General features: G+C 39.3%; 1 protein-coding gene across 3 annotated transcripts; it reads right to left on the reverse strand.

Annotated features, from left to right (window-relative positions):
* Positions 1–307: 307 nt before the first annotated feature.
* LOC131239198 (endoribonuclease Dicer homolog 2-like) lies at positions 308–10,138 on the reverse strand. 3 transcript variants are annotated; one of them, XM_058236778.1, is made up of 9 exons: positions 9,869–10,124; positions 8,222–8,505; positions 6,856–7,303; positions 6,605–6,682; positions 4,948–5,141; positions 4,117–4,326; positions 2,869–3,279; positions 1,327–1,605; positions 308–857 (listed from the first exon to the last, which is right to left on the reverse strand). In XM_058236778.1, the coding sequence occupies exons 1-9, from the start codon at positions 9,966–9,968 to the stop codon at positions 528–530; spliced, it is 2,334 nt and encodes a 777-aa protein (XP_058092761.1). In that variant the 5' UTR covers positions 9,969–10,124; the 3' UTR covers positions 308–527. The 3 variants fall into 3 exon arrangements, with proteins under 3 accessions (XP_058092761.1, XP_058092762.1, XP_058092763.1); XM_058236779.1 differs by lacking the exon at positions 1,327–1,605 and having other exon boundaries at positions 9,869–10,138; XM_058236780.1 differs by lacking the exon at positions 8,222–8,505 and having other exon boundaries at positions 9,869–10,118.
* Between the last annotated feature and the right edge of the window lie 5,303 nt (positions 10,139–15,441).

The following is a 15,441-nucleotide window of genomic DNA, read 5'->3' on the forward strand; positions in this document are numbered from 1 at the left end:
TCCAGTCAGGCACCCTCAGAAACAACATCTTTCACTTTGTGTAATGGTTGGCCTGGTCCATTAGCCCCCAGCATCAGCTTATTACCACTCCGGTAATTCAATGACATTTTAGAAAATTTTTTCCTAGATATCCTTTTTCCTCTGCTGGATATAACTCGAGAGGATGGCAAGCCATACTTTGAAGTCACTGCACCCAGTCCTTTTGATGGATACACCCTTTCTTTCTACTTACTGTGATACGGTAGAACAAAATTGTACCATTATTATTGCACATGAAGAGAATTGCAGGTGAAAAAGAGAATCCCACTCCAGAAAACCAGCAACTTTTAAAATACATACCCACTCAATAATCAATATACAACTGGGAGCAACAGAACATGTTGCCCTCTACAATCTTGGGAGTCTGGAGAAGTTATCGTGCAAAACCCCCTACCATGAATCAAACAGACTATTTAAACCCATACAAACACATTCCCTGCATATGTATAATTCAGCAATATCTATGTTGATCGTTAACTACTTGCTAGTCATTCTGACCCAAGATTAGTTGCCTTCAAAGACCCCAAAAGGGCTTTTGCACCTTTTTTCTCCAATGTCTTCTTATTACTACTGACATATGTTTCTTCGTGGATGATTCCATCTGCCTTGATAGAAGCGACCCCATCTTGGAATGTTGGCTTCTCATATGATTTTCTCACACGGAATTCTTCAAGTTCCCGCATTGGCTGGTGTTCTAGTGTGTCTGGGGTAGCCATAGGTTCCAAAAGAGGCCTTATGGTCTGCCAAACAGCATTCGTATCAAATCCAGAATCAACAAGAATAGCCCCAGCAATTGATTCGAGTATGTCTGGGAGTACCTGAGACAGAAAATTGTTCAGGGGTGTCAAATTAATGATTTTTATTTTTATTTTTATTCTTTGGACCTGATATATCTACGTAAAAACAGTGATAGACAAACGATGGCATCATCCAGGTCTGTTATTGTGAGCTGTTGATTGAATTAAAACACAGCAACAAAAACCATTGTATGAAGAGGTATGATTTGTCTGCCAAGAGAGTTGTAGCAACAGTGTTCTTGACAGCCAACATTGGAGACTTGCAAAGGAAACAACATGAATATGCATCACTGCATCTGAGCTTCAAATATTCTAGTCTCTGAATGGAAAGGAACTCTGATTGGACATTCACCACTAGATAGAGGATGAATTACAATTCTCTTGACTTGTAATGTACAATGAGTTGTGGGCAATCATCACTCCAAATGAAAATTTCAAGTACATAGAAAAAGCATGTAAGAAGCAAGTCATGTGATGGAGTTTGACTTGCCTTTGGGGGAGGTGACTCTGCTTTCCATCCGAATGTTGAGTCCGGAAGTGATTGCCCAATGTTATTTACGAAGGACATAATTCCTTCATCTAGGCCAGGTGATTGATGAAGAATGTGCTTGTAGAGTCCAAACTTGACTGTTGTGAGGGCATAGCATTCGTTGTTTACAGAAGCAGACCTAAGGTCAGTTAGAACTCCAGGGGAAATCCCAGGATATTCCTTGTAAAAGTAGAGGGTGATGAGATAGTCCAAAACCGAATCTCCAAGGAACTCGAGGCGCTGCACAAAAAGACATCCTCTTACGTTTCAAACCAAGTCCTTTTGATTACCAACTTTAAAACACGAGTTTGGTAACAGTTCCATGCACACAAAGACTGCATATGCAAACAAGGAGAGAATCCATAGATAGAAGAATAGCAATTGTCCTATCAGTGTGGATTTTGGGCTATGTTCCATCCAGGGAGAATGGTGATGAACTATTAGTAGGGGTGGCAATGGGCTTGGTGACCTTTATCCATAGGGCCATGTTTTGAGCCCTTATACTTGGCTCGAGGGTCAGGTCAACGCCAGTGATGAATGGCCCAGTCCAACATCAAGTGGGCCACTGTTATACAGAATGGATGGTTTAAAGACACTTCTTAGTTGTTCCCATTCAATGTACATGAGCGAGGTGTAAGCTACATAGCGAGTAGAGTAAGCTACACTCTACTAATGTATTTTTAATTAAGGTTGCACTTGGTTGCACCAAATTAGACTGATTAATGATGAAACTTAACAAAATTTCATGATATTTGGTGCAACCAAACTCATCCTAAAGTAATAGGGAAGGTCAATGATTAAGTATAAAGGTAAAGAAAGAGTGACAAAACTGATTTAATATTGTTACTTGTATTATTTTATTAAAAGCATTGAAAAGATTAACTAATTTTTATTGGAAATAGAAAAATGTAACATATCATTGAAAAAAATTAATTGATTTTAACGTTATAGTGAAAAATAACTTGTAATGTAAACTACACAGCATGTAGTGTAGTCTATGTAGCATGTAGCGTAGGTTAGATGTGATTTAAGCTATTTTCATGAACTACATAGCGTTAAGGTGAAGCTACACTGTACCATAAGCTACACACGGCATAGTGAAGCTATTTAAAACACTGAGTTGGATCCAAGGTCATGTTTCAATGAATGAAACTGTTTATATGACAAGACTCGAAGTGGATGGAGGATTAGAAAGAAAAAAACAATTCTTGGATTGGACTTATTTCAATTGTTTGATCTTTAAACTCTTTTCTTTATAGAGCTGGCCTTGTAGGGCCAGGGGCTTTTCTGCTCACTAAGGACTAGGGCCAATCCCAACACCAGCCCATTGCCACCCCTAACCAACTGTATGGTCTAGCCCTTCGATAGGATAACACCTCCAGCCCCTAAAGATAATTAACAACTCATAAGCATAAGATTAGAAAATGACATTAATAACTCATAATTTATGATAATAAAGTTAAAATGGACCTAGTAATGTTATGTTATGCCAGTGAGGGGTACCTGATAGCATCTTGGAATATCTGCAACCTGATATGAACCATGAGTCAATGCTTCAACCAATAGAGAAGGGTCACGGAATGAATAGTTAAGCAGTGATTGAAGACAGCTAACATTTACGTACTTCTCAGCTTCTAGAAATGGCTTTTCATCTGAGATCTCTTTCACAAAATCAACCAACAAACCAAGCCACTTCATGAAGTACAATGCCGCTAATTCCCCACTTGTGCTAAGGTATGCTCCAATAAGTGCCTCAACAACATCGGAAATTACTTTGCTATTCATAGGCCTGGTTCCCTCATAATAGATCTTTTTCAAAGGTGATACAAACATTTCATCCTTCCAATAACATCCACAAGGATCACCAGGAATAACCCACTGCTTAGGGTCGAATCGCTCATTACGTATGAAACCCTGGAAACAAAAATATGATAGGAAAATAAATCAAACATTTGGTGAAATGCTTGACGAAATAGCATAATGAAACACATTAATGTGCCGACAAATTAAATCTACTGTCAAAGATCAGACCCAAATCGTTTCAATAAAGTGACAATGATAAACTGCATATGGGGCCTTCTATCCAAGGAAGTGTATTTAAAAGTTTACGGACATGAACTGACATGAACATTGGAAAGAGCTTCTGCAATAATAGCAACAATTGCACAAGTCATAACCGTGGGAAAGCAAATATGAGCTAGAAAATACAATGCAAAATATAGGGAGAACAATTTCTCATAATGGGTAGAGTTAGCATTACTAATTATGTGCCTTTATACCATACTAAGAATAAAAGAATTGAACTTACGAAAGGTTCTTTGAAAAAAGTTGAAGTGATAGCTGCATATATCTTATTCGCTTTCACAAGTTTTTTCCTAAGTATATAGGAGGACTTAGTCCAACAAAATTGATATAGAACAAATGAAAAGAAGTTTTAGACAGGAACTAGAAGTTACTTTTATGTGATGTACATGGCCAGCATGTAAGTGGGATTTTATTTAAATGATATGAACAGTGGGCCATCACATAATTGAAGGTTGGTCATGGAACTCCTGTTCATTCGGTCAGAATAAACTCAACATTGAGTATGTCAAAAAGACCAATAAGAAGGAATATAGATAATTACACTTTTCAATTTAAGCTATTAGATTTTAAATCACAGACAACATAACAAAGAGTATCCAAGCTATTCTATCCATTCATATGGAAAATTGGTGAAACACAAAATTCTGAGTTTATGATAATTATTACCGGAAGTTTTCGATTACACCCTAGCTTGCAAAGGTTAGCATTGGATATCATGCTTTCCCTCTTAAGACTAAGAGTGCCCTCGCGGTCCTGCTTATTATCTCTGAATAACTGTTGACTTACTACATATTTGAGAAAAGAGTCTCCAAGTGTCTCTAGTGATTCCAAAGAAAATTCCTCTTCGCATTTGTCTGTGGTAATTGCTTCCAAAACCTACAATGAAAGGAAAAAAGTTCACATATATGTCAAATCAAAATGATTTATATGCCATATTCCAAGGTCGAGAAGAACTGATTCAGTCAGTTGTAATAATGAGACCCTGATGAGTTGAAATGATCAACTGTAGCAGTGAAATCTGCAATGGTTAGGATTATGAATAAAATATGTTTGTCTTTTGTTTGAAACCGCTTGTGTTAGCATGAATTTCTCAAGGCATTGTAAAGGTTGAAATGGTTTTAAGAGACCATAAAACTTCAAGTCAATTTAAATATTGTAAAAAAAAGGAGGAATAACCATGTAGAACAGGTTGTAGGATAACTTAATATGCAACTCTTAATTTGTTATTACCTTACTAATTTTTGTTCCCAACTCTGTGCAAAATGGTTGTTGGTTAACCGACATCTTACTGTAGGTGACCATTCCTTGTTAAAAAAATCTTACTTATTAAAAAGGAGGTTGTAGTAAATGGCTCAAATTGAGGAAAATGTCAATCTAGAAGGATATAATTTTTACTTAAATAATGCAGATGACACAAAGAAAGAAAGCAACAAGATAAATACTTCAAATTACACTCATCCTTGCTACAACCATTGTCAACACCAACCGAAGATGTACCTTGATGTCTGGAACATCAAATTTTTGCGTGCAGTGATTCATTTGCATTTCCTTTAATGTGATGGCGAGAAGCATGGACTTCATACGATGCATAATAGACGGAATGAATGAGAAAGAGTACAATGTACTTGCGGAGATGGGAGACATAATGATCTCACAGAGTTTAGGTGCAACACTATCTATGTGGCTTCGTTCTACAACAGCGAAACACAGTATGTTATAGATTATAAAAAGAACACGAGAAAATCCAAATTTACAATCACAACGCCACAAAAGAAGAAGAAGAAGAAGAAGAAGAAGAAGAAGAAGAAAACTAAGGTTGTGTTTGTGGAAAAGCAAATTGATTTGTGAATCAAGAGGAGATGACAAAAAATAATGTGTTTCTTTCCTAGTATTACTTGTAATGGTGTAGCCCTAAAATTATCAAGTCTTAATTTCAAATTAGTGGAATTGCAATTTTAGAGCCCAGATTCTCAATTGATTTTTGAACTTTACTAGATAAGTGATTGCAGCTCATTTTCAATGGTGCATCTGTGAATGCCTCAAAAAATAAAATAAAATTTGGGATTAATGATGAAAGATGTAACTAAACATTATTTTGACAAAACTTCTAGGACGCACAGCAGACATGTTCTGGTAATTGCATGAATATACATTGCTGGCCATAGTTACTATGGCCCAGAACAGTTCATTGCAATGTGAAACAAAATTGAATATTTAATATAAAGAGGATAGTTGAACTGGTGAACAAATCCAATGGACTTAAAAAGATAAATGAAGGAAAATAGACATGGTAGAAAAGGCTTTGAAGAGCAATTACCACCACATCATGGAGAAATGCAAAAGAGTAACCACATCAAGAAAGTAGTCCTCAGAAATTTGCATTTAGGAGACATGGATCAGGGATCAATTTTCAATCCAGCCAATGGATATCAGGCTGCTTTGTTTGAGTGCCTGCTGTGGATTTTCACTTAGGTTTTTAGTTTCTGCTAGAATTTCAAAAAAAAAAAAAAAAAAAAACTGCCCCACATTTTCTTCGATTCTATTTTAGAGCTTCCATATTAGAGCATGGTAAAATAATTAATAGTGATGATTATGTGATTTTTTTTTTAATCATAGGCTAGCATGTTTTGCATGTGTGTACATCCACGCACATCAAGCTGGCACATGCATATCAGGAAAACACACAGGAAATGCTCTCTCAAAGTTACACCCCTCAAGTAGTCAGATTTCTAGGTTTCATGTTTTGAAATGCACAGCGGAGGATTTATTTTTTGTGCAGAATTTTTAGTAAATGCAAAGCACGGTGACATGGATGATCTTGGTAAGTATACTCTCTTTTTTAGAATTATAGTACCATATTGGATCTTGTAACTGAAGAACTCTTAGAGAAACCTAGAAGAACTTCCCTATCTCATAGTGTACAATACATACAAATGGATTGTCTAAAACCCCATAAATTTCATATGCAATATAAAAAGTATGAATTGAAATTCTGTCCTACAGAGTAAGCAGAGAGAAGCACATGATATCTCTAGCATCACTGACATATTAACAAGTGACGATAAAGAGATGCATCCAATTCCTAAGGGAACAAGACTGGCATAGTAATGGATACTAATTGAAGAGATTCCACATATGAAAACAATTACACCACCTTTTCCCTTTTGAAACGTAGACCTCCGAAGCCAGTTTTGCACCTTAAACAGGCGTCTCCCACAAAGTAATGATTTTCCTTTGTAGTGCAATGTGATGCCCCCGTTGAGATAATCAAGACAAATGAATAAGAAAACCCACAAGCAGACAAACGAAAATTAATCAGCATTCAAGAGCAGTTTCTATTGATGTACTTCATGGTAACTCACCGGGATTGAAAATGTTCCTGGTATGTACAACTAAGAACCTCACCCTTTTTGGACTTCATAGGAGAGTTCCCGTTAAGATTATCTAAGATACCAGTAATGCAATAGAGATTCCCATTATGAGGAGTGATCACCAAAGAATTCCTAAGCATACAACTGCATACAGGACCATCTTTTGTGTGCATCCGTCGAATGTCGTCACCTTTTAGAGAACAACAATGCGGAATTCCATCTTCCCCAACCATACCATCCACATTAGAAGAAAATGAGGCTGCTTTAACACAATCCCAATCAATAATTGAAGAATTCTGATCAGGATCAATAGATGGGAGCACTAAATCATGATCAATAATAGATGGGAGCACTAAGTAAGTTGTAGTTGCAAGAGTCTCCTCCTCCCGATGAGGTCCATTTAAATCATGTTGTAGTGTACTCCAGTTATGGTTGATAAGCAATCTGAGAATAGTGATCTGAAACCTTCTAGCCATATTAACCTGGAATCAAACAATATGGAATTCAAAACATAGACAATGCATGTTTAATCCACAGGCCTGACGGCTTTACAGCTAGGGCTTGTGGTATGATGATCTAGATTGTTGATCTGATGGGCTACTTTGGGTGGACCATGACTCTGATATCTCAGACGATGGACACACTGATCTTTGGCATTCCTTCTTTCCCCCCACTGAATCTGGACTGTTGTTGTACTCTTTTATTTAACTGTCCATTTGCAGGTCACAGATCAAAGCATTAGGATTTCTGTTTTCCCAGACGAGGTCTAATCTACCATTGGCTCATTAGAGTAATGATCTGGATTGTCAAACCATGGGCCAATCAGAGCAATGTTCTGGATCACCGAACCATGTGCACCACTTATGTAGACATTGCTTGAGGATGCTATACATGTCATTAGCCTGAGGACCATACAATCTTATCAATTTATATTTGTTATCCTAAAAAATAGTAAAACAAAAACAATAAAAAGAAGAGGAAGAAGAAGAGGAAATATATGATCCTCAGCCCAAACATACGCATAGTATCATCACGTGCTGAGTGGGTCCCATGTTTCGACAATGTGGGCTGTTGGTTTGATGGACCCACCATATATAGACCATGTCTCGAAAAACTCCCAGATTTGGAAGATCCTACCAATCTATTTTTGGCCTTCTCCCCACCAAACATGGACAAGTGCTGTATTTTTCCCCTTAACTATAAATTCATGACCCATTGATTGAAGGGTTAGCATTGCCTCATCGGGAACATATTAGGGATGTTCACAAACAGTGGTTATCCACAGCAGAGCTGATTACATCATCGGTTTGGATCTTCTAATGTCGGCCCTCTGCCCACAATGGTAAACTACATATGGTCATATAATTACTCAACAAATTTAACCTGATGGCCCTAGTTACCTGGTCAGTTGTAAGATGAACGGGACCCACATATTTCATGTCGACAGTCACAGAACCCCTAACGGTTTCCAACTGAAATTGTGTAGCGGTAAAATCAGCTTCCAACTTGCACTTTACAATAAGTGAAATGCCTCGAAAGGGGACATCCAATTCAACATTCCCAGCTAAGCCCAATGAGTAGCAATGATACAAGCCCAGTGCAGAGAAGGAAACCCAATGGCCAACCAACTCTCCTGGGAAATAATCAACTTGTCCAGCATTATATGGAAATGGATTAATCCCTCCTGTATACAAAAACAGATATTGCACTTGTAAATCTATAAATAATAATAAAAAAAAGAGCATAGATGACAATTTAACAAGATTAGTAACCAAGGAATGTGTTGTTCCTTCAGAGCTATGACAAGTTACCGTGGACTAACGAGAGACGTGAATTCCTACTTGCCTACTTCTGCTTGTGTAAACCTGGTATAAGTGTGTGAGATCAGGGCAGCTCATTTAAGTGGGCCCTATATCCAGTATGCCTTGGCCAAAGAATCAGGCGGGTTGGATCAGAATCACTGGATTTGAGGATTGAATGTGACCCATCTTTCAGCCTTTTCTAATTGTCCATTTTCTATCCTCAAACCCAGAAGTTTGGATGAGCTGACCTGCCTATGTTCGGATCAGGGCACATACATTAGGTCAGCTGCCTGATCAGTGGTGCAGATTTGACAGGGAAATGCTTGGATATGAATTGGCCTGAAAACAAGGCTAGCTAGATGATCTTAACTGATAAATTAGAAGGGAAAATGGATGGTTAAGAAAATTAAACCAATGGTCCACATTCATGCTCAAATCTGGTTCAGATGATGGCCTGATTTATGGACCTGTAAACATGCATGGTGCATACGTGTATTATGACCACATCCAGCATACATTTGTGGCCCACCTGATTGGTGTTGCAATGAGATAGCGACTTTGGCACATAGACATAACATTCAAGCCTTAGTAATCATCGAGATGCAAGGAAGAAGGACACAAAAGTGATATATTATAAAATTGGACAATGGTTGCTGCCACTCAGACACACATTTGTTTCACATTTTTTTGAATCCAATTCCAGATTGCCCCTCTGGTGGACCACACCTTGGATGGGCCACCAAACCAAAATCACTGTACTTATATGGAGCCTTGGTACCAGTAGGACAACTTTCACACTCCGGTCTGGATTCACCGACTGTAAGAACACATGCAAGTCAGAGCTGCAACGAATTCATGACTGGTTCTGTGTAATAGGATGGAATAAGACTCAAAAGATGAAAATCCAGAACCAAATGCCAGCTGAATAGTTGTGTATGAGAAATAGGGTCATTCAGGGAAGGCATATTGAAGAGGTACTCTCTAGAACAAGTGGCAAGGTGGCACACGTGTAAGATCTGAACCATTCATTAGGTGGGGCCAACCAGAAACATAACCTGCCAAGAAATTAGGCAGGCATCTGTATGATGAGATGAGAACCAACAGTTGCATTCAGTGTGCATGCACGGCCCACATGATAAATGGACAAGACTGATTTTTTTGGTCCCAACATGTTCACAGCAGGCACAAACCAATTAATGACCCCAAAAAGAAAATGATAATATACTATAGTTCATAAGAAGTTACCACTTTCTTTGGCATCATCATCTTCCACAGGAAACTTATCAGTAGCTTCTACTTCAGTTCCATCAAGTGCACGCTGATGGAAAGCTTGTTCCTTTTCCATATTCGTTCTCTCCTTCTAATTCCTAAGCTTCAAATCAGTCATGGAATTTTAATTCCTTTTAACTCTCTTCAAACAAGTGATGGTAGTTGAGGATGGAAAAAGAGATAGCTTGCTTGCTAAGCAAGAAAACCAGGTGAGAGAAAGGAGAACCTTCTTGGAAAAAAGGCCTTAGAGAAACAACAGAAAAGGGTGAAAAGGAAACATGAAAAAGCAAAAGAGAAAAGATAGTGGTAGGTCCCTTGACATGGACATCTGCTGAGGTTAACCATCAATCACTGGTAATTCACAATGGCTCCATTGTGTTTGGATGCATACCACAAATGAATTGTAATTACTAGTCTAATTAATGTCGGAGTGGTTAGCTTTTTCTTAATCATGTCCAATTAATTAATCAAAAGCAGAATCAAACACATATAAAACAAAAATAAAAAATCAAGTGGTGCAATTCTCTATGAATTCTTAAGATGTTCAAAAACTAATCCCTTGATTTGAAGTGTACATTTGCATTCCATTGGCACATTTTTCTTTGTTAACCAGAACCAGAAAAAAGAATGTATATTTTGTGATGCAAAATGAGATTGCAGGTGGGATGAGAAATGGTACCCATGTTTTCCTTTCGGGAATCTTGATTTGAAGGGTGGACGAAAGATTCCCCAAAATATTCTAAGATCAGAGGTTCCTCGTTCGTTAATCAGTTGCCTATAAGTGGATGTCTAGGAGAGAGAGCAGACAGCAACTGTAAAGAAGAAAGGCCAAAGGTTGGATCTTCCAATCTGAAAGAGTCTGGTCTCATCCCCATCTGTGGTGGATCCCATAAGATCAATGGTCTGCAACATAACCATGGGACCCAAGTGTATAGAATGGGTGCATCTGGACGCTTTTGTTTCCTATGCATCAGGCTATAATTCCTCACTGGAGAAAAGACAACATTGGAATTATAGCTCCACCCAGACACCCTCAGAAACAGTACCTTTCGCTTTCTGTCATGGTTGGTTTGATCCATTAGCCCTCATCATCTGCTGATTACCACCCTAGTAATTCAATGACATTTTAGAATATTCTTTCCCTTTGATATTTTCCACTGCTGGGTATAACTCAGAGGATTGCAAGCCATACTGGAATGTCACTACACCCAGTCCTTTTGATGTGTACACCCTTTCTTTCTACTTATGGTGATACCGTAGAACAAAATTGTACCTTTATTATTTATAACACATGAGGAGAATTTCAGGTGCCAAAAACAATCCCACTCTAGAAAACCAGCAACTTTTCAAATATACAACCACTCAATAATCAATATACAACTGGGAACAATAGAACATGTTGTCCCTTACAATCTAACTTGGGAGTCTAGAGAAGTTTTCTTGCAAAGCCACCTGACCACGTATCAAACAGATTCTTTTTTATTTAAACCCATACAAACATTCCCTGCATATACATAATTCAGAAATATCTATGTTGATCATGAACTGCTTGCTAGTCATTCTAAGCCAAGATTACTTGCCTTCAAAGACCTCAAGAAGGCTTTTGCACCTATTTTCTCCGATGTCTTCTTATTACTACCGACACACATTTCCTTGTGGATGATTCCATCTTCCTTGATGGAAGCAACCCCGTCCTGGAACGTCGGCTTCTCATATGACTTTCTCACATTGAGTTCTTCATGCTCCAAAATGAAGAAAATTTGTAATTGTTTGGCGACCGTTCATTCCAAACATTGGATGGCAATGGGAACTGGCAACATTGGTTCTCTTCTTTCATTGGAAAACATGATTCTGCATTTAAACAGTTCATAGGACACTTTGATCAATAGTTCAAAGAGATAATAAGCACACAGTTGCATGGACGAGGATGTAAGTAATGGGAATCCAACCCTATCTGGCAGGTGCCGTCAAACTCGTCAATAGTACTGATAGCATCCATAGGTTGTAGTTAACCTAGCATGCTATGGTAGTAATGATGGGGACATCTCGCGCACACGCACGTCCCCCCTACGCATGTATGCAAGGAGGAGGAGGGCTGTAACGTCCTGGATTTTCACTGGTTTGGATTTCCAAAAATCCTTAAATTTTTTTAAAATGTAATTAACTTATATTATTACTTACTGACCATTAGCACTCAATGTTAGTTTATACACGGGTGGTACCAGTAAAGAACTGCACAAGTCCGATTAATCAACCGTAGGAAGCCAACGAATCCGCCCGATCACTTGAACATCAAGTTTAACCCCATGATTTACTCACATAGGGCCCAAATCTAATCGACCCATCGCTAACTAATCAAGACAAGTATAACTAATCTAACCGAAGCCGAGTCAGATAAGGCCCGGATCTTGACTAATAGACCAAATCAACCCCGTTACTCTTTTAGCCTAAAATCGACGGTTTAGAGTAATCATGACTAAATCTCTACTTTCGCTAGTTATAAATAGGCCACACTATGAACATAGTTAATCCAAACCCTAATCATTGCCCATGAGAAATCTCAATACCCAATTCATTCCAGAAATGCCCCGATTTTCTGAACAAGCTCTAGACCGCTCGTTGGTGGACCACTAGTTTCGAAACTATAGAATAATGTCCGTCTTACTGGGCTTGATGTCTATCGCGGGAGTCGGACCTGGGTACTGACCAAAATCGCTCAACTTGAGCTAAAGGATGGGTGCATGAGAAGTGCAAATACCCTAAAGGAAGAAGCTGAAACTTAAGTGAATTGGGTCGTCTACTCTTATACAAAGTTGATGATTTCGGACCGTCGGTTTACGACCAAACTTCACACGTGGAGTAAGGATATTTCCCTACTTATATCTGTATAGCCGCGGCCCCGATCGACTATCGGTGACTGTTGAACAGACTGCTAATCATATCTGTCGATCGACGCATCTAAATAGCGGGCCGAACATGTCCATATATAGATCATCATTAGGGCTAACTATCCTATGGTGTATATCAATATGTACACCACATAGTGGGCCCTAGAGGCTAGAAAAACCCTCCCATAGGGCTAGTATAGTAAAAACCCAACCCTTGGGGCCATTTACACCAAATCTGACATTATAAAAGGGCCTCATTTGGGCACCCCCTCTCCCCATACGAATTTTCCCTAGAAGAAAGAAAGAGAGAAAGAGGAGAAAAGAGGTGAAAGAGAGAGGGAGAGCTTGGAAGTATGATGGTTTGTGCACCTTCACCCTCTCATCTCCTCTATAGCGACATCGTCCTTCATTGGTGTCGATTCGGCGACGATTGAATGTAAGTATGGAGTTATGTTTATAGGTTTAGGTCTTGGGTTAAATTCCTTCCAATTCTTACAAGCTTGTATGCTTATTTAGGCATTTCAACGATGATTTCCTAACACCCTGACCCTACGAGCGCCGTGAATCGAGCAGTTCGTCACAAGGTACAGACTATTATCCTTAGGTGGCCTAGCACCAATTTTACTATGAGCTTAATGATTATGAATGTTAGGATGAGGTGCTTGAGTAAATCTAGAGGGAGCCTAGCCAAGACCCTACATGATAGGTCTCCCTAAATTCCATGAAATGAATAAGTGTTGTTTATTTGTTCTTCAACATGATTGGGTTTGATTTTGGGTGTGGCATGTTCATCCCATATATGATTTTACTAAATTCCATGACATGATTGAGTGTTGTTTATTTGCTCTTCAACATGATTAGGCTTGATTTGGTATGGTATGTTCATCTCATATGCGATCCTAGTATAACCTTTCTTGTGGCATGCATGATTGCATAAATCCTTGTTGTATGTTTGTCCTATGAATGATGTGTAGCTCTTGTTCTCTTCGTTAACCCCACAAAACACACATACAGATTTATTTCATATTATTGTTAGTAGTCGCAGTTGTAGAAAAATCTGAATTTATATGTTTAATGTATGAGTCCATGACATCACTTGTGTTAGATGATGAATTTTGATGCGTTGAAGTGTTATTGAATGTCATAAACCCCTGGGTTGGTCAGGGAATTGAAGTGGGAGAAGGTGGTCCTATTGGTAGGACTATCCTGCTGCTAAACCAGAGGGTTTGGGTGGATGCGAATGGGCGACAGTAGTTGGACTACATGGGTCGCTTGCACTCGATGTCGTCCGTCACGTACTCGCCTAAACTCGCATCGTCTAGTTCGCTTACTGATTAACCATATTTGTTACCCTGTCTGCTCACGCCTGTATAGAACCTGGAACACCCTTCAACCAATGAAGCCCATTGATAACCATTTGAAATCGATCTACTGACTCGAGAGCCATGCATGGTGGAATGAGACATTGTGTTCGAGCTATCGGCCTACGCTGTGGTGACGAGCCTCCTCGTAGTAACCGCGAGCGATCTCTCTTCTCAGCACTCTCCATGTGCTTGAAATCGGGGACGGGGAACCCGATGGGATCAAGGATTGCTGGGTCCTGGCCTCGCACGTTGAGGGGCCTTCGCCTTGCAACCAGATGAGGGCAATGAAACGAGGGGTGTACTAGTTTCCCTAATCTACTGGATGAATGGAATTAATTAAGAACTCGGCTAACACTGTCATGACCACATCGCACTAGTTAGGTTGGCGACTCAGCAGTTGAGGTCGTAATGAGGGAGTGTTGGTCATGCGCGACCGTGAGATGAAGTCGCTCGAGGGAGTGTAGTTGTGAGGTCATGCATCGTATCATAATACATGCATATGCATTAACAAGACTATTTAGGGATCTGTGAATGTATGCCTTTCATTAAATTCATCATATAATTGCTGCTAGTTGTAACTTAAGGCTAACAGTAACCACTGAGTTAGCTACTCACTCCCACTCTGGGACGGTGTTTTAAAACACCAACCAGACCCTTTACTAGATACGGGTGAGGCGGAGCTCGACAAGCCGAGCGAGGTGAGCAAGGATAGGGAAGAGGAGCTTCCCCGCTTCTAGACTTTCGACGGATCCTTTTAGTTTGAGTTCGGGCTACCGCGGGGTATGGACCAGGGCCTTAGTCGCTTTGGGTCATGTATGGGTGGGACTAGTTCCCTATTTAGATGATTTTGGATTCATGGTTTGGATATTTTTATATTTAGTAGTAATTGATACTGCTTTATGACGTACTTATGCTTTATGCCTTGCTAAATCCTCCATTGTTTATGAGATCATCCAAATGTAATTAAAAAATAAAGCCCATTAGGGCACCCATGGCACCTGGGAATTCGGGAGCCGAGTTCTTACACGGCCCCTGAAAATTTGGGGTATTACAAGGGCCCCGCCATCGATCTGGATCGATGACGACGTCCAGGGAGGGCCTCCTAGTTAGAGAACTGTGTTTTGGTTCCTTGGAGTGGACCCGATCGTCATGTGGATCCCACCATTGGATCTCATGATTGTGGCCCACTACTCTAGATGATCTAGTACTCTGAGTTTTGCTTATTATTGTTATTAGGAATATCATGGACGGTTTAGATTACTTTGATTAGTTGTTATTTTTGTTACTTCGTCTCTAA

This window comes from Magnolia sinica, chromosome 3, assembly GCF_029962835.1.
Source record: "Magnolia sinica isolate HGM2019 chromosome 3, MsV1, whole genome shotgun sequence".
Lineage (NCBI taxonomy): Eukaryota > Viridiplantae > Streptophyta > Magnoliopsida > Magnoliales > Magnoliaceae > Magnolia > Magnolia sinica.

Excerpts from the sequence above, each read along its gene's own strand:
- LOC131239198 (XM_058236778.1), bottom strand. The coding sequence starts at position 9,968 with ATGGAAAAGGAACAAGCTTTCCATCAGCGTGCACTTGATGGAACTGAA. Across the intron at positions 5,142-6,604 it reads TACGTTTCAAAAGGGAAAAG|AACGAAGCCACATAGATAGT; the intron begins GTGGTGTAATTG and ends TCGCTGTTGTAG. Across the intron at positions 1,606-2,868 it reads ATATTCCAAGATGCTATCAG|CGCCTCGAGTTCCTTGGAGA; the intron begins GTACCCCTCACT and ends CTTTTTGTGCAG.